Raw genomic sequence first — 20,427 nt, forward strand, 5'->3', positions numbered from 1 at the left:
ATTTACTGAATATTTACGGGATACAATTTTATTTCTGGTTTAAAAGGTAAAGTGAACAGGTTCAATGTTCTTGCTTGGGTTTATAAGGTTTCTTTTATTCTTTCAAGGTGATAAAACTTTATATTCAACTGTTTTGAAATCATATGGTTAGCCTGTCAAAGTAATTGCTTTTTGCATATGTTTTACACATCCACACCTGCACGCTCGGCTCATCTATCTCCATCTCTACACACACGCACCCACTCACACACAACAAACAGAATAAATCCCTGTTGTTATTCTGTTTATATATGGTTGCCCTGAGCGTGTTATTGACTATACGGAAATTGTCATTTATGGTACTGCTACTAACTATTCACATTTTCTGGGGAATACAAGAAAAGCTTATAGTTTATGAGTTAGTAATCTCCGGTGGAGCCACAATTTAAGTACTGTGTTAATGTTACCAACACAAGCCTGCCTTATTACTGGTAAATTCGGTGAGTCAGCCAGTTCAACACCAACAGCTGAGAACTCAGGATTCTGTTAATTAAGACAATATGGCCCTTACACACTGAGGAAAGGGTTACATGCGTAAACATGGAGGGCTGTCACTGTGTGTTTAAATATAAATACTTCAAAATTAAAACACATGTTTAGCTCAGCATGATTTATAAACTGTAGGCATAGCTAACATGGCATATGCATAATAATTGTAGGCTATATGGTGACCGGACGATCATCAATGGGACTCTGGGAGTAGTAAACTTCGGATCGGCAGTCCCCCGACTCCCGTCTCCCGTCTCCGCAGTGCCTCGTACATGTGCCCAAAAGAACAGTGGCTGGCACACACACACACACACACACACACACACACACACACACACACACACACAGTCCCCGACGACACACTGCACCCGTTACACTCACTTTACGTCAAAAGTCCTAAGTATATTTTTTAACACCATAGCTTGCCTTTCACTGTGTATTTTATGAATTGAACAAATTGATAAAATTCCCTACTTCGTTTCCTTGCTGCTCTTGACACAGCCAGTGTGAAGGCAAACCGCAGCAAATTAAATATGCAAGAATCGCAACTTCTCCGCCCATTTGCATCGAGTCTACCGAAGTATTAGGTGAGAAATGAGAATGTGAACTAAGTGTCATTTGTCTGTTTTTCTTTTTCTCTCTCTCCCTCTCCATCTCTCCACCACTTGTATATTCTGTTGCTATTTCCCTTGCAATTCACAAGCCATGTATCTAGCTACAGCTGTGCCAACTTCACCAGTCACCCTGACCTTAAAATAATTTAGATCTATTACTGTCTTAATAGCTGGCTCAGACTTGCAAATTACAGAGCTGATCAAGCTCTTCTTCAAGAGGCCACGAGGAGGGGCTTTCTGTCCCCAGTACACCAAGTCATCTGGTAAATGGCACAAATTCAAGACATTGGATGTGATGACACAATAAGGAAAGACCACACATTGCAAGGCTCTCTTTGACATACGCTGTGATCTGGTGAATTATGCTATTTTAAGAATGGCGACCTAAACGTTCCTTTCAAAAGGCATTAATTGTCACTTATATGATATTACATTGTTTCATATGTGTCCAGAGACAGCCTATCCGGTACTTTCTGTGGTTAGATACCAGCTGTTCCTGTTTTATAACTTCGAAGGGGAAATATGTTTTATTTTGTGAAAACCATTCACCAACTTGCGGCCTGAGCCATCATACAATTGATCCTGTGGGGTCCCAAAGCTAGCATAATATTATGCTCTTTCAGCCTAGGCACTACATTACAGTGAGGGAAGCTTAGAGGGGAATAACTAAAAGATTTACCATCTGAAAAGGGCAGATGGCTCCTGCTTAATTTAGCATGACCCATGGACCCAAAACCGTCTTTACTACTACTCATAAACAATCCAATCAGAGGATTACGCTGTTGATCGATCATGACGCTACCTTCCCTTTGTTGTTCCCTCCAAAAGGCAATAAATCTCAATTAATTGAGACAAGCAGAGATTTGGCCACAGATACCTAGCCAAATTACTACATCCAGCCACCTCAATAAGAGAGTCTCTGGCTTATTCGAGAAAAGAACAGGCCAGCGTAATCTAAAATAGCAGATGCCATGATCTATTAATTTGCTATTTTTTCAAGACTACAAAGGCACCAATAGTGTGGGCAAGTCGACAAATGATAGGCTGAAGGAGGAATTGGACAGTATTTTCCATATGTTTTGCAACCTGTTTCTATACTCTCAGTTTGGGAAAGCTTAAATTGAATCCAAATAAATGAGAGCACTGACAAAAAAAATCCTCAGTAAACCTCCACTCCTGAACTGGTTACCCTCTTCCTGGGTTGAGGGACCAGCTCACGTTAACCAAAACAAATGACTATCCCACCACGCACCAGGGAGGCGTCAGAAAGCGCAGGAAATTGTGGTGATGGAGGTGAGCTATTTACAGAGGCCTGGCAGGTGCCCGCCCGGTGTTCCATCGTTCATGTAGGGTGGTACCAAGGCAGCGGGGCGGAAGGGGGGGGTTAGCTGCAGGTAGCTGGCAGTGATGGATGCCGTGGTCCATCGCACAACCTTTTCAAAAAGTGTTTGAGAAGCGAGTTGTCAAAAGGGCCACCAGAGAGCACACCCCTTGGTGCTTGGCGCAGCACTTTAATGTCAGCCTGCGAGCCTGTCAGGGGATGCTCGCACCAAATTGAAATTCCAACCCCAGTGGTGGCCGTCTTGACAGCGCGGTTATGGCTCAGCCAATCAACAGATGGAGGGAATGAAAGTGAGTTGCTTGTCTCGCCCACGGGGATATTACCCTTCATCAAAACGGTGGAAAACAGCTGACACTGACATCTCAGAAGTAAGCTGTTGCCAAATAACACATTTTCAACATCATTTGACACTACTTTTTTCCTCAAGATATAATAGTGTGTTTTAAATTGCAGCGCTTGATACCATGGTGCTTTAATATAAACTGAATTTTTAATAATGGTTAATAACAGATTTGACTCAAGAATGTTGGCAGAAATTTGATTCAGTGGAGGAGGGCAAGGCATTTATTTTGACTTGGCCATTTGCTCAAAGGCATGTTTCTGGGGAGACTTAACTCAATTGTGAGAACAAGGTTGTGAGGACCATTTATCATGCCACTGTGTCATTAATAATACATGACAGCAATTACACAGACCACTTTAACTGCAGCGGCATTTACATTTTATACATTTAACTGATGCCCTTTTCAACCGCAATTCACAATAAACAAGCCGATAAAAGGTCCAGTGCCTTGCTCAATGACAGTGTTCAGGACACGTGATTGTTGATGGATACGTGAACGTGAACGTATCCACACAACGTATGGAGCCTTTGACGGTCGAAAAATGATGATGATGATATAGCCTTTTATGTCTCATGGGCATAAAAGGGGCAAGGACAGACAGATACATAGATCATAGGCATAAAGGGACATATGCACAGATAGATACAGAGATCTTCATATATGGACATGAAAGGGACATGCAGAGACAGACGGACGGGCACTGTGTAAACCAAGGCACCTGGAACTGGTGGCTAGGGCAACTGACACAATGGGCATAACTAGGTCAGATGACCAGGGCATGTAAAATGTAGTTTGAATAGTCTGCAAGTACTGTACCGATGCATACTGTATGCTGTGTTCACATATTTGTAATTCATGTCTGAAACACATTGATTTATTGTCTTCCCATTTGTCTTTTTAATTCCAGGTCTGAAACGAAGTTACACGTGTGAAGTCTGCAGTGTCACACTGAATTCCGTGGCACAGTACCACGCACATCTGCAGGGCTCCAAGCACCAAAACAAGTGAGCTGATTTATTGCTGCATCCTAGCAGCAGTTAATTTAATGGTACTTATTTGGATGTAGTTTGTTAGAATGCAAGTGCAGGATGACAACTTCCGTTTTCTTTCCTTTCATCACTGCCCTTGAATTCACCCAGCTCTCAAGTTGGGGGAGGGGGGAAGACAGAACTGTATATTTGAACACTGCACAAAGTTAGGATTTTTATAGAAAGCGTTGCTTCTCCAGGACAGACTAGGGGATTAGGGGAGCTCAGCTGGCATCTTCAGGCACCTTCTACCATTTAGGTTGAGCTTTATTGAAGCAATTAGTTGGAAAACTAGTCTAATTGAGTCATTTCCCCTAATTCATTCACACTGCTACTAATTGGTGGCTGCATGAGCCAATCTCCAGAAGTAAACAAACATTTATAGACACAACAGCCAGACAGGACCAAGAAATGGGCACCGATATCCAAGCATGCATGTTTAAAAATAATTTGTGTACACCCCCAAACAATTCTCAGGGATAAAAAAACTATTTATTTACATGCGCGGTTTAAAAACAACATCTCGGATAACAATCCAGAACCTAACCGTGCTTACAGAAACTATTAAGATGAATATTTTCAGTACCATGTCAAGTTGATTTAGACTTTAGATTTAGTATGAACCGGTTTCCTGAGCCTTGATGGTTTGAACTAACCTTGAGCTGTGAGAGAGGGCAGTGCCAGTGACAGGTGTGTTGGTTTAGCCAGGCCTTAGCCAGCAGGTGTGAATTGATGGGGCTTTCATGTTGCGTATGCTGGATTTAATTCCCCCTGTTGGGCTGTCTCTCTGTCTACACAGTGCACACAACCGGCAGGGATGCTTGGTGCGGGGAGACGTGATGTGCCGTCTAACAGCTCGTGCTTTAGACACAGTCTGCTGCACTGCCTCATCAGCACCAGCGACCCCCCCCAATCCCCCTCCCCCATACAACTTAACCCATTTAGACCGGAGTTAAAAACATTCACTTTGAAAGAATATATATTCAAAGATTTGCGGCACATTTTTACGATTTTTCAAAAATAGCAGACCTACAAGCTCGTAGCTCGCCACTCGGTGGCACGCACGCTATGAGCTTGTAGATCTTCTATTTTTCAATAGCTAAATTATAACATGTTTAAAACACCAATAAGGAGTTCCCACCCAAAATGGGATAAACAATGCTGCTCCCTCCCCGGCTTGCCACAAGCTCTCCCTGGCAGGGCTGATTCAAACGGCATGCAGCACCCCTCTCTTAGCCGCTCTGCCTACTGTGCCGTATTTAGGTCATTTATGCGCGTTGGTTTACATACCGTAGAGATTGTGGTTATCAAAGTGTGATCAGTTGACCCCCAGGGGACATTGAGGAGGTTCCATGGGGGGCCGGTCCCCAGCAAAATGAGTTAATATTGCATCAAAATCAATTTGACCACAAAAGTCTATCAGCTATTTCGAAAACAGCCGATCTGCAAGCTTACAATGCGTCGCAACGTGTTGTGAGCTTTTAGATGAGCTATTTTCAAAATATGCTAAATCAATTTGGACCCCGGGCGTTTATAAGGAACTATAGGCTTATATTTGCAGTAGGCGGTTATTTATTTGCACCGGGCCATTATTTGGTTGTTTGATGATTGATTGTTTACAGTACAGTACAGTACAGTACAGTACAGTACAGTACAGTACAGTACAGTACAGTACAGTACAGTACAGTACAGTACAGTACAGTACAGCATACTATTCCAGCTAGGTTGCCACAATTGCGGCTTTCAAGCAACAAGGTATAGAAACATTGCAACTTGCCCTGCTTGCTCTCCTACGGGAAAAAAAAGAAAAACACTAACAGGGCCACTCAGCCTGGTTGCCACGTTTGCACTATCCACGCAAGTGAGTATATGAAAACATCATACAAAAAACAAAAACCCAATCGCCCTCCCGCAATTGCCTTCTTCCCATTGGCAACGTGTGGTGCTATAGGATGAGTGCCGCTCATAGATAGATAGATAGATAGATAGATAGATAGATAGATAGATAGATAGATAGATAGATAGATAGATAGATAGATAGATAGATAGATAGATAGATAGATAGATAGATAGATAGATAGATAGATAGATAGATAGATAGATATATAGATAGATAGATAGATAGAGACTATATCGTTTTTTACATTTTAACAACACAAACATTGAATCTGCAGCCAAATACAAATTATTATAGGGGGTCCTAGACATGAAACATATGTCTTGCTATATCAAGATATGTAGTAGGAATGCACACAATGTTTGGCCAATAACTGATCGATGCTGAAATCGCAATGCCGCCAGTTTCCATCTTCAGGGCAGCGTACACCTGTAACTGTGAGGACTGGTGCAGAATCACATTTATAAATAAAACACAGCTTTGTTACAGTGCAACCTGATTTATGAGGCTTATTGTACAGCTGAGGTTGTTCCTTAATCAATTGCATCCTCTGTCTTCCTCTTGCTACTGAAAGGGCCACGCTCTAGTTATGACAGCCATATGCAGCCATATGTCCATTGCAGAAGAAACACAAATGACAAACCCGTAGACAACAATGTTGTCACAGAACAGAGCAGAGTGGTGAGGCATGGCACAGATTAATTTGGCCTCAGTGACGCATGGTTGTGGAAATTGGAAAACAGCCTTTTGACTCAGGAGGGGGAAGAAATGACCCGTTCCTGACAAGAGTACTAATGAGAAGTGTGATCAATACTCCTCTAACAAGCCAGTTGCAATGCTCCATAACAGCTCAGTTAAGCCTAACAGCAACACTGATGTCATCTAAAAGCAGACGACGATAATGGACACTGTCATTTGATTTATTAACCATAAATCAATTATAGTGCCGTCTACATAACATGCTATAAATCTGTATCAAATGCTATCTAAGTCTACAGAAATGCCTAAGGGGGTAGGGTAAGTGCTATGGGCCATGATGGAGTCTGAAAAGGTGGGTTTTCAGACTACGGCGGAAGATTGGGAGTGATGCTGCAGTTCTGACTGCAATGGGAAGTGCATTCCACAGTTTTAGAGTCAGAAGGGAGAAGAGTTTGGGACGTGTGGAGCGGTGTCCCGGCGTTTTTAGTGAGGGTACTTCCAGCTTCCCTGCGTTGGCTGATCTGAGTGCGCGGGAGGGTTTGTAGGGTTCAATCATACTTGCAAGATATGGGGGAGCCATACCTTTGGTTGCTTTGAATGCCAGGATCAGAGTTTTGTATTCTGTGCGGGCAGCGACCGGGAGCCAGTGGAGGGAGCGGAGCAGGGGGGAAGACATGTGAGAATTTTGGCTGGTTGAAAACCAAGCGAGCTGCGGCATTTTGGATCAGTTGGAGAGGCTTAAGTGCACATGCTGGTAGGCCAGTAAGGACCATAGATCTCTATCACGTACCAAGTTTTTTATTATTCAATTTATCATCATACTATAATTCAGTCAATGTCTGTCTGTCACTGCCGTAGCTCCTCACCGCCTGCACCAATCACTTTTCACACAGGCATTGACCATAATAATATGGAGGGCGTAACAAAGCCCTTTTTTCGATTTAACACATTAATGATTAATAATTAATGTATTAGTGAATTAAAAATGCAACATGAGCAATTACAGAAAGCCAAACGAATACACGAACAGAAGCACACCCGACCCGTGTACTCCCACCCGCGCCCCCATCCGGCTCTACAGCCTAAATGTCTTCATTGGAATGCCTTCATACAAAGTTCGGTTTCACCGGTTTTCCTTTACACAGGGTATGGAAGGCGAGTTCTTTGGTCTTTTCTTTGAAGCACATCACAATTGAGCGAGGATTAGAAGTTGGGGTGGTTTGACACCCAGCGATCTGTAGCAACGCTGCAGGCCGTGATCGATCTCGATGTCCAACTCGAGTCGTTAATAAACTGTAATGTTGTTTCTTTCACGTTCTTTAGGGACGTAGGTTCAGTTAGCGTGAGTTTATCTCTAAACTTAAGAGCTTTGACTGCATTCTTTCTTGTAGGACTAGTTTGCAGAGGGTGTCCTTAGCTTCGGTGCCCCAATCCTCCATGTGTGCCGCTCGCTTCTCGGTTTTCTCAATGGCGTCTTGCAGGTCTGAGACGAGTCTAGTTGGTTTGCTGTTCCATCCGCTCGGATATCTACTACTTCTTTGCTCACCCGTCTAGAAAGGGAATCTTTGAAGTCGTCCAGTTCGCTTTTAACGTCGGCTCGCATGGCTTTTATGTCGGCGTGTATTGCATTCATGGTGGCCTGCAAGCACGCCATGGCCTCCAGTTCCGATCCACCCCGCCGTCTTCTTAATCTTTTCAGGTCGTTTTTCTTTCTTTTCTTGTCTGGTAGTTGTTCCTTTAGTCTTTTGTTTTAATTCCTTCCATTTTTGTGGTTTTAAACTTCGGTGTATATTAAATAATAGGGGAACAAATAAACCTATCCGTGAGCTGATGTGAAACACAGCTTCCGCAGCTGATTTCCGATTGTTGTACCATAAAACCGGTGCTCATACAGTGAATTTCCTTTCTAAAGTAGTCTTTCTGTGGTCACCAGTCACGGAATGAGGAAAGAAAGGGCTCTATGCTGAGTCCAGCCGAGATGCCAGGGGAGATGGGGCTGGTGTGACTGGTCAATGTTAACTAAGGCGAAAGAAGAGGAAGAACCTACTGTATTTGACCTCTAGATGAGAAACCTGCTACACTCTCTCTCTCTCCCCTCTTTAACACAAGGACAGAGACAAATCACTATGGGATAGGAAGCATTTACCAGCCAATTTAGGGTTGTTGTTGTTGTTTCAAGCTGTGACCACAAAATACATTCACAGGATGCCCTTTCTCAAGTTCCTTTCAGAAAATGTATCACGAATGTAATATCCGATCACACCCAAAGTGGAATCACATGTTTAGGGGCCCCTATGGAGCACACCTCCAAAACAGCTTTCACTTCTGCCCATATGGGTCATCACAAATGCAGCTGCACTGTTTGTTTTACAAACACAGACAGGCATACACATATACACGCTTGAGTAATAGAGTCGCACTGGCTCCTGCCAATTATTGCCCGTTGCATATGGGATATGGAACATATAGGGCTCCATTTTTGTCTCATCTTTTTAAAGCCACTATTTGGGGATTTAGGAGTGGGGAAAGGGTGTTCCCCCACTAAAGTTGGTATTTTGGTTACCTGTCTAAATCCCTTAATAAGGAGAGATGACGCAGCCATACTCTAAATCCAAGGACATCTCCATGCAGGCGCCAAAATAGCAATTTAGGGGAAAGCGTGCCAACACGCCCATGACCACACCTCTAGGCGCAAATATCGGTGTCGGCAAAAAAGATAGCGGGTGACGCTGGACGAAAATACCATTAAGGGACAGAGAAAGCTCCTATATTCAGGCTGTGCTGCGGGTAAAGTCTGAGACAAAAATGGAGCCCATAATGTTTTAAGCAACAGTTTAATTGCTACTTGGAGTTACAAAACAAATGGTGAGTTATGAACAGAACTGACTATGGTCAACATGACCAACGAGAAATCGCGCCGCAAGACACCCGACATAATATTTTGAGAGCAAAAATACGAAAATTCAACACATTTTGTGCCCCAGCAACCACTGACAAACCACTGATTGCCTCTCACAATTTTCAAATGCTTCCGTCATACACTCTGGAGTACGGAAGCTCTGATCATGAGTAAAATTTTAAAGCGGAAGTGAAGCCTCCTCCCCACTTCCGTTTTGTGTACAGTTGCGCAAATGTATTATATTATAAATATTATATTAACATAAATAATCTAAACATATAGCTTGCTGCTTAGCAGAAATGGAAATAAAAAAATAAGCTCCAAAATATATTCTTGTGAACAGATTACTCGGATTTCGGGAGGTGTAGTTCCAGACTATATAGCATTTGGAGATTGTGGAATAGTTGTCTGGCTACATGAGACTAGGTGCGCCTGGACATACTAACTGTGTACTAATAGACTACTACTAGAGTAATCATTTTGACTTTGTCATTAATTCCTCCCCACACACATTTCTGTGTGTTGTCATTGTTGTTGTACCCTATTGGTTCACCTGCCAGTGAGGCTGCCCCACCGGGAGGACACAGCGCCGCCCTCCGCCCAACACTAACTGCTGACAGGTGCCGCCACATCCCGTAGGAGTACGTGCAGTGACAAATATCACCCGAACGCGGGACAATTGAGCTTGACAGGGCATTCGACAAAGCCGGATGGACTGGTGGATTCGAACCCCTAGACTCTGCACGCAGTGGTGGGCAGGTACTTTACCTCTGTGCCACCCGAGCACCCTGCATGGTGCTTGGAATCCTAAGTACTGCTTTTCATTCATTGTTCTCATTCTAAGCCATTTAATTTAACAGAAAACCGCAGTCCCTGTCCTCTGTATAAGAGGTCCAACACTACACATTGAAGTATGCAGTCAAAACAACAACATCCTAGTCTGCATGACACGATGATTTAGACTAGTCTATTTCAAAATCACTTTCATACATAGACATTATTTTTATACGCGAGGTCTGTCTGAAAGATAAATTGTATTCTAGATTTTGTACTCAGAGAACTGACTACTGCCGTTGGTTTTAATTTGGTGCCATCCATCATTTCTGAAAGCTTTGTCACATTAATAAAGTGGTAGACTGCAACTCTTAGAATAGGCTAGTCTCTCACACACTGCTCAGTGTGCACAGATCCATTAGCTGAATCCTCATTCTTTGCAGCAGTCGGAGAATCTGTTGCTCATTCATCTTCTAATGTTGCATGAAATAAAATGATCCACCAATGGTAAACCCAGTCAGTATCTGGAAGGAATGGTTACTCACCCTTATGGATTTGGCCGCATCATTATCCCAACATGTACCGAAGACAGTCACGCAAATCATCCAAGGTTGTTTCAGAACTGTAGCAGAAAAAATGATAATAACGTCAAGCCTACTCCATAACTTCACTTGGGTATCAATGAGAAAATGTGAATCAGACAGGTAAATTGTTGTAAATTGTAAAATGACCTGCTTACTGGCCCCCCTGACGAACAGATTTCCTAATTTGAGATAAATTAATTCACCTTATATCTGCTATTTGTTTATTTTTTAATTGGAATCCTGAAAACTAACGATTATATAATTTCAAATGCATTTAGTTTACTTATCTTTATGAACTTAACTATAAATACATTTGACACAAAAAAGACAATACAATTTTAATACTAGTCATTAAGCTACTACTATAGACTTAAGTAATTAAAGTGGGTCGTGTTTACGTTTGGAATTGTAACAGCTGAAATCAATAATATATCAGTATTACAATATTAACCTGCGGGCAGCATTAAGTGAAGGTGGGAGCCGCATGTGGCCCCAGGGCCCTGTATGACCTAGACTAGAAGGATCGAAACGTTGTCATGGACTAACAATAAAGTCGATCTTTTATTTAGAGTTGGAGTGCTAGCTCTATTTCTTCTCAACGTTAGTCTTTATTGGCCCAGCACCCATGTTGATGTGCATACCGTATATTAAAGTTTGTTCATCTCTTATTTATTCACATTACTATTTGTTTTCAAATTGAGGCGGAAATATAACTGCAGTGTCATCTGGCATCTTCACATTGGCAGTGCGTATGCACTGTAATGTGTATAGCCGCTGAATCATCCTGCAGTAGCAGGCTATTTGGAGATGTGAATTTCTCTTCACGGTGTTACTGTATAACGATTCAATTGACATCCATGGGAAAAGGACATTGCTTTGTGTGTAGCATGCTCTGAGCTTTGCAGTAAATAATACAACATAAAAAATGAAATCCAGTTGGTAAAGCCATCAGATAAAATGAGCATGATATATTATGCTTATCCTGGTGGCCCGCTCCACTCCTATCCAGGGACCACAAAAAATGATGCTGTATTGTGATGGACACTGGTGCTTGCATGTATGCCCACTATACTTTCCCCATAGTCTACCAGTGTCTTGTGCTTCACCCCCATGGCAAAGAGCCAGTGGGAAGGCTTTCATCTATTCTCCTCCATCTGCACCCAGTGCTACTCAGGGTTTGGAGAAAGGCCCTCAAAGGCAGCACAAATGTATTTCTTTGAATTGCACCCTTCATCTCGCATCATTTGCAATGCCCAATTTGCTACCAATACTGTTTGTGTCCTGCTTTTCAGCATAATCACTACAGTTTCCTGCATACTGTATGCTTCCAAGGAGGTGCTTTTTTTGCTACTGTAGGTTAGTTGAAAAGTAAACAGGGAAAAAGGTACCTTTGCCAAAAAATGTTAACCCTTGGCCGGTTAGCTCAACCGTCTGGGCACCTAGGCTGCAGCGCTGAGCCAGCCTGACGGCGTGCCGCGGGTTCGACTCCCGATCCCGACGGCCTTTGCTGCGTGTCTTCCCCCCCATCTCTCTCCCCATTTCCTGTCAGTCTACTTTCAAACTATCAAAAAAGGCTGAAAAAGCCCCCAAAAAATAACTAAAACAAGAAAAATGTATGTTAACCCTTCATTGGAACACACTTCCTTTCAGTGAAATCCTTTCACAATTATCAAAGAGACGCAGGATAACGCAGGTGTCGCAGGCTAGTTTCCATTTCCAACAAATGCCGTTTTCATTTTCATGCAACGCAATGTTACCAAATTATAACCATACCAAATGTTTGTGTGCTCATCTGCGCTAGTGGTCGTGTTGGTCAAAGTTCAAGGTCAAGTTTAATTGTACCAAAACAGAAGATTTAAAACCACATCTCACCGTCATGATTTAATATGCAGTCTAAAAAAAAGAACTGATAATGTGCATTAGATTATTAAGTTGGTCCACCTCTCCTTTCCACATGATGTTTTGCTAAGCAGAGATCTTTTGTTTTCTCCACATCTCCTGATCGTATCAGATTATTGACCTCTCAACACTAAGGTAGACAGAGCTAATCAGCATGTGGTTTTAACATGCTGATTTTGTACTATGCAATGAATTGATAGTCAATAGATAACGCCAGTCCTTTTACACAAGCCAACATCATAATTTATTCATTTACCCGGGGAAGGTTGCTGAGCACAGATGATCATTTTCAGCAATGCCCTACACACAGACATACATTCAAATGGGAGCTGACTAGTATAACCACAGTCTCATGCTGTGGACAAATTTGTCCACATTTCGGCCTTTGTGGCAAGACAATAGACTAGGATGAATGGCATCCAGCCGGCCAGGAATCACTTGCTGGTCAGGGGCATTTCAGCCCATGATGTCATTGGGCTACTGAGTTGCTCAAGCAGTTATTCTTCATTTTTGTTGTATTGATGTCAAACCAGTGTAATATGTAAAAGGGTCCATGTAGTAGAATCTGATTTTGGAGGGTGGAAATTCAACATGACAGTTATATTTGTCTTACAGCTAGGACTGGGGCTACAAAGTGTCAAGTCAGTTTCTGAGAAGTTGTGACTTCAGGATATTGACTATTGCCCTTGTGAAGTCACCCGGCCGGAAACAGAGAATTCCTTGGGGTGTCATTGACAGGTCTATCTATAGAGGCTTCCCTCAGTGTTCCCTCAAGCATGAGAGTCAATGCTGGAGGCTAGCCTAGGGAGAAATCCAACCCCCTCGAGAGCGTTGTGCTGAACCCCACAAATCTCCACTGCTGTCAGAGTCACGTTCCTTTCTCACGCTCAACCCATTTCAAACAAGGCTACTGCATGCATACAAATAATGACATCTTCAAAGCAACTTGACGTGCCATCTCATTCTAATTCAGAGCTGTGTGCACATTGCCGAAACATCTATTTTTCCTGTTCAAAGGTTTCTGCATCATGCATCACGTTTACAGTATGTAAATTAAGATGAGAGCTATGATTTTCTAACCGATAAGGAGTGTCAGAAATGCAATTATTGAACATAGGCAGTCAATATCAGCATAAATGACCATTTGGAGTGACCTGGAGAGTCACTTTGCTACCATTAATCTGACAATGGTATGCTTAATACCATTGTCAGAGTTCACAGTTCAGTAGCCACTGAAGGGTTACCGCAAGAACCAGGTAATTGATTCTTAATCGAACCTTATTTTGGGCATGTCATTATAGTGGAAAGGAAAGTAAAAGAAAGGACCATTTCAGAGCCCATATTTCCTCAGCACTCATTGCCTGTTTGTTGGCTCTGTGATTTATAGGAGGCGGAGCTCTGCCTAGTCAGGACCAGCTTTTTACGCTTTGTGCCCATGAGGTCCTCATTGGAGGAATTTTACAAGCCACTTTACTGTACAGTCTCTGCGGAAGAGAGATATCGATGACAAGAGTGGCTGCTGGCAAAAAGCAATGAAGCATCAAAGGTGGTCTTGGGCAAAATGAAGGAAGGGTGTAATGCCATTGGGGGGGGGGGGGGGGGGGGGGGGGGGACGGACAGACAATCTGCCTTTGAATCAGGCTCATTTCCCTCATCACAGACTTACTAATTAATTCCCACAGCACAGACAGATACTGTAGCTCAAGGGCTAAACTGGATGCAAAATAGGTGATTGTCAACCTGGATAAGGAATATACATTCCCAATCTGTTCTCTTGCTAAATCTCATTATCGCTCCATCTTTCAAACCTACCTAGCCTATGTATGAATGTATGTATGAGTGTTATGTATGCTGCCTATCTATCTATCCCGCTTTCCTTTAATGAAATACTCTCAGGGCATAGTGTTATTGCTGATGGAAAACATACTAATCCTTCTTGATTTAATCTGCTGCCACTCACTCCAGACTGATTAGATATTCACTTAGATGTAGTTCTTTGTTTAAATAAAGCCATGGTTCATGTTGAAGTATACTCTCCATCTTCACCACATCATACATGTGACGTCCCTGTGAGCTTGGCCTTTCAACCATGCACCTTGAAGGCGGAAATAAAAGGGAGGGGTTTTTTGCATGATTTTTCAGTCCCATGGGCTTTTGTGTTCACAGGCACAGCTTCATTTGACATCCCCCAATACGACTCCCAGAAATACATTATCATAAATAGATTGAGGGGAGGGGAGGAGAAGAGAAGATGAGAGGGGAAGAGAACTGCCCATGAACACATCAACAACTGGGCTGTTATCTGCCCCATGTGAGAAAACACACTTTAGAGTTTTTACGTGGCACTGTAATGTCAATGCACTGAATACAGTGGAATTAACATGGAAAGTTGCCGCTTTCTCTAACATGGAAACACGGTCATAAGCACACAGTATAGTTAATGCAGCTACCCTCCCTGTTTATTAAGGGAGGGAAATTAACTTCAAAGGGATTTCTAAATGTACAATGCAGAATGTAGGCACGAGGGTGAATTATGCATGAATAATGCTTTACCACGACATTTATGTGCTGACAGTATTCGTCACACCGCATAAGCATGCAGAAGTGCGTGTTGCCCACATCATGTGTAGGGGTCGAGGCACTCAGGTGGTGTGGTTTATTTGGCCTATTGGAGGCAGTGAGGCTATGTAACATACACCCACTTCATGGTGAATTAGTTATGAGGGTACTTTGCCTTAAGGAGAAAGCTGGGAGTCTTGATATACAGTAGCTGTGAGAAATGTCCTCTTTGTGCTCACTTTAAATCTGTGTGTGTGCATGTTTACGGATTTACTCTATGTGAGGATGTTTATGGGTGAATATGTGTGTAGATGCATGAGCGAACGAATGCCTGCAAGCGTCCCGAATGTGTGAAAGTGTGTGCATGTTTTTTTGTGCATATATGAGTGAGTGCATAGAGTGTGTTTACATGCATGCGTTCATGCAGGGTGCTGCAAAAGTGGTGGAATTTGGAGACTGGGCTCCAAGCCATAATATATCATATCCAAGCTATTTAAAAACAAGGAATGATTACATAGTAAAAATGTGTCAGGTGAAACAGGCGCTGTCTCCGTTGTCCCCCTTTTTGTCTTTGTCTCTTGTCTCTTCCCCCCATATTATTATTATTATGATTATTTTAGTAACGTGTATGTTTCTCTGTCACAACCTTGCAGCCGTTGCGGTGCAGGTGGCATTGGCTGAGTTCCGCGCACTGCCTCCGTTGTCCCCCTTTTTGTCTTTGTATTTCCCCCCATATTATTATTATGATTTTAGTAACGTATGTAATGTATGTTTCTCTGGCGCAACCTCGCGGCCGTTGTTTGCATTAGTTTCTGCAGTCATACAGCTTGCTCGCTGCGGTGCGGAAATCAGCGCTTTCGCGGTGTGTGTGGCATAGCTTAGGGGGCAGACAATCATTCATACTACACTCCCATTGGCTTAGGCAGCCAATCAGGCTAGGCCGTCAGTATGACTACTGTCATCTAAAGTGTCGTTTGGGGAGGACACACATCACGCGGTCAGTTTGATGGAGATGATGGGAATAGGGGATAAAATACTCAGTATAGCAAAGGGATACAATGTCAGTAATTGTAGGATTTATTTATTTATTTATACTGATGACGTATTGAAGCGCTGCCACAGTGCAAATGTAAACACAACCTAACAAGACTACAACTCAAAATTATTATGGAGATATCATTTTTGTCCCGCTGCTTCCGGTTTATCGTTTCTGCTTGAGAGAGCCCAGATCCAGCTCCTCCCCCCGCTCCTCACCCCAGTAGAACGCAGCGGAGAACACAGACGTCGCCAAATTTGGTGCGACGTCCCTCTGCACCGTTATTGGTTTACACCCACTCCTATGCCACTTTTCCTGCTTGGCTCGCCCAGGCTTTTTTCCCCTTTAAAAGCAAAACACCTGCAGTTTCCGAGGCTACTCAAATAGATTAGAAACTCTAATCTATTAGAGTTCGCTTGTATTCTACGAGCGAATATAGGAGGGGTGGACTACGTCGCTGCACGGCACGTTCGTCAGGACAGTCTCATTGAAAAACATGTATTTTAATTAGTTTCCTAGTTCGCTCGCATCGCTGGCAGTGCGGATGGTCTGTAATGTCTAATATCATGTACTGTATATATACCTGTTGCTATATTCATGCACCTGATGTCTAACCTCATGTACATACTGTACCTGCTAGATATGTTACCGTTTGATTTGTCTTTTCTCCTTGCTCTCCCTCACCTTCGCTCTTCACACTATTCTTGCTTGTTATTGGGGGGGGACTAATTATGTCTGTCAATGGAGCATGTTGATCAACACTTCAACAGCGACGCAGCGACCAATATTTTATGGTGCTTTGTATTTGTATGTTTTGTAGATGCCACTGTGAACGCAGGATTTAGAATACTCATGCATGTGCATTGTGCATGGCAATTACAACATCAAAGTGCCTCACATTTAAAGCAGAAATGCAAAACGGAAGGAATCATTTACCACCATGCTCAGAGTCAGAATGTGTTCATTTCAGAATAGCCTCTCAAGGTTACTTTATACTTTACTTGCATTCTCCCTCTTTTGATAAATGCCTTTTAATTTACCAACAGCCTTTGACTCCAGTCTCATGAATAAGGGAAAGGGGGCTTTCGTGTACTGAACACGTTCTGCACATAACTCTTTGTGGAACAAGCTAAAACTAAAAGACCTGTTCTCTATCGCAGGATCTTAAATGCGTGTGCTCACTGCTTGAGGCAGACTGAATTAAAAAGCTGTCTCTGCTTTGTTTTGCTGGTCTTGATAAAGAACGTGACATTGAATGCACTGCTGTGCTTTGCCTACAAGTTGTTGTTGTTCTTGTTCTTATTTCGTTTTTTTTAGATTATGTTAACTTTTCAGTATTTTGTGCTTTATTTGTTAGTGATAGTATAGTAGAGAGCTTTCGAGACGGGATGACATGCAGCAAAGGGCCTCGGATTAGATACCAACCCACGGCAGCAGCAAGAAAGGACTTACTGTAGCCTTCCCTAGTTGCCAGGTTCATCTGCTTTTGTTGTTTGCCTGAAACTTTGTTTTGAATGCTGTTTGACAGGTCTTCCTTCAAACCAGGTTTTGAATGTCACAGTAAAACACTCTGGCTAAGTGACAACTAAGAATGACAGTGGCAGTGGGCAGAGAAACAGAGAGAGAAAGGTGTACAGTATGTGCTGTGTGTTGGTGTGTGAACGCCAACGCAGACAAATTATCTTATGTTTGGCTGTGTGAAGTGTGCTGCAACCTCTAGAACGGGAGTGCTGTAGGAAGAGTATGAAAGTCACAGCCTACACATTGCATCAGAGCATCTCACTCCCTTAAAATCTGCAGTTGAACAGTGTTGAACGTGAATCCATTGCACCATGCAGAACAGTACTGTCTAATCTACAGTTACAGTATGTATCTACGCCGACGCCGACTTGCATTTACACTGTCCAATATCTACACAACCATGTACTGTATCTACTGGGGGCGCCTGCTGGCCTAGCGGTCCAGGCACATGCCACATATAGGCTCCGCTGTGTCACATGTTCGAGTCTCGTTCATGACGACCTTTGCTGCATGTCTCTCCCTCCCTCTTTCCTGTCCGTCTTCACTTGAACTTATCAAGCCCTCTATCTACGCAGCCCTGTATCTTATTCTACACAGGCCTCCATCTATTCTACACAGTCCTAAATTAGCTTCACATCTACAGTCATGCTTCTACCTAGTACCGCATCTACACTACCTGGTTTCAACACATTCATGTCATCATCATCATCATCATCATAACCTTTATTTCAGCTCGGAGTACGGTTGAGAGGGCTGACCAATTTAGCTTTGGCGCTTTGCAGAGACTTAGGCCTCTTTTAGACGGCGACGGTCTCCAGATAAAACGGCAAAGTCCCGTTGCGTTCTCATTTTTATTGACCCTTTACACGAGAACGCACACTTTATGAAAATGCTATAATGTCGCTAGGTGGGCGGTGGCAGAGCATGCAGGCAGAGTGCGCCACGGGATGGTTATATATTTTATAATACATTAGGCTACATAAACGCTGCTGCCGTGGCTGCCGCCTATCACAAGGAATTTTATTTACATCATAGTTTTACATTCACCATCGCTGATGAGCAGCGCTTTGTAGGCGAGGAGGGAGGCTTGTTCAGGAACTCCATTATATCATATATGGCTCTGCATCAATGTAATAAACATATGCGCTGTGAGCCAACGTGAGCCATGATGTCATAAGTTTTGTGGATTCACCGTTTTGCCTGTTTATACAAAACACAGCGTTCTCAAAGATTTCCACTCTGGAAGGTGTTTTCACTCTGTTGCGTTTTCACCTCCTGAAAACACCGTTATCGTCTAAAAAGGGACACCAGCAAACGATACTTTATTTCACAGTTTTCTATGAACACCGTTCTCGTGTAAAGACCACCTAAATTGTCCAGCGCCGCCGCCGAGGCTACATGACAGTTCTTGCAGGGGATATGAAGGACACACACATACATTCTGGGTATTTATTTAAACATAGTAGGCAGTTGCCATAGCTACAACTATTGTGTTAAAAATTACATAAGTACTTACAGTATCTTCCTCTCCCCCCCTTCTCTCTCTCTCTCTCTCTCTCTCTGACAGCTTGAAGAATCAGATATGTGTCCAGTGAACCTCGATCATGATGATGACCTGGAGGTCATACCAAACATTGGATTGATGTCAGACAAGCTGTTGGTCAGCTTGCCCCCGCTTCTTCTGCCACTAGCCTGCCTCTCTTCTCTCTCATCATTTTCACCTCTCCTTCACCGTCTGAAATTCGGCAGTCCTATAGCAAGGAGAAGAGGATTTTAGTTGGTTCTCCCATCATCAACTTCCTCACCCGTCAGTGTGCAGCTTCTGCAAGTTAATAGTTCCGAATTCAATGGTTCATAACCATTCAACACAAACCTTTGATATTCCACCACATTAGACATCAACCTGAGATCATTAATGTGGACACTCATTATGTAATAAATAGTTTATTTACCACAGGAGTAGAAAAGAGAGTGACTGGAAATTTGGCTTGGGGAAGTTTTAATTTGTTTGTGTTTTGACTTTTATTTGAATGAATGAATAAATGAATGAATTTAAAATATGTATTACACATGTGTGTGTGCGAGTGTGTGTCTTATTTATGGTATGGTTAACAGAAACCCTTACCCGCTGATACTAGTACATACAGTACTAACTTTATGATAATGCTTCTAGTGCATATCCTTGCGGGATTGTTGTTGGCAATAATTAGACTGGCAATAATGGCTGGGCTTTAAAGCAGTGGGTCTACCGAGTCACTATTTAAAAAATGTTTTTAAATAGTAATTTAAAAAAGGGAATGGTTTTGCTACATGCAAGGTTTCCACCTGACAGCGATGATATGAAACAACACACAATACAACATTGCTCGCTTGAAGGTACACGTGATACTGTCAGAACATCTTGCGGACCACCATTGGGTCCCAGCACAGACCATTAATGATCTATGGCTGTTTCTGACACAGGAAAGAAGGTACTGTTTTTAACCCATCGTGCCACTGCTAGGATCTCATGTTATTTATTATACCCTCTTCCCACTAGTACCTCTCTTATCCATGTTACAACTCTGAAAATAATGCATGGGGTTATAATAACTAGGGATGTAATGATTGTCGTTATTGCGACAAAATAAGAATTCATCATTATCGTGGGCCCGTGACGGCATCTTCAATAAGTATTCAGGTGACGATGACATTCACCCTGTA

At 42.7% G+C, this 20,427-nt stretch overlaps 1 protein-coding gene across 1 annotated transcript in view; it reads left to right on the top strand.

The window, feature by feature from the left end:
• The window catches only part of zmat4a (zinc finger, matrin-type 4a), a 90,540-nt gene extending 70,834 nt beyond the window's left edge, over positions 1-19,706 (top strand). Inside the window, exons 6-7 of the mRNA XM_080766710.1 lie at positions 3,736-3,832; positions 19,292-19,706. Of these exons, the coding sequence (XP_080622836.1) occupies positions 3,736-3,832; positions 19,292-19,319 (125 nt within the window). The 3' untranslated portion in view covers positions 19,320-19,706. The remainder of the gene's footprint in view (positions 1-3,735; positions 3,833-19,291) is intronic.
• The last annotated feature ends 721 nt before the right edge of the window (positions 19,707-20,427 follow it).

The sequence above is a fragment of the Protomyctophum bolini genome (assembly GCF_963924005.1).
Source record: "Protomyctophum bolini genome assembly, chromosome: 6".
NCBI classification, from domain to species: Eukaryota; Metazoa; Chordata; class Actinopteri; order Myctophiformes; family Myctophidae; genus Protomyctophum; species Protomyctophum bolini.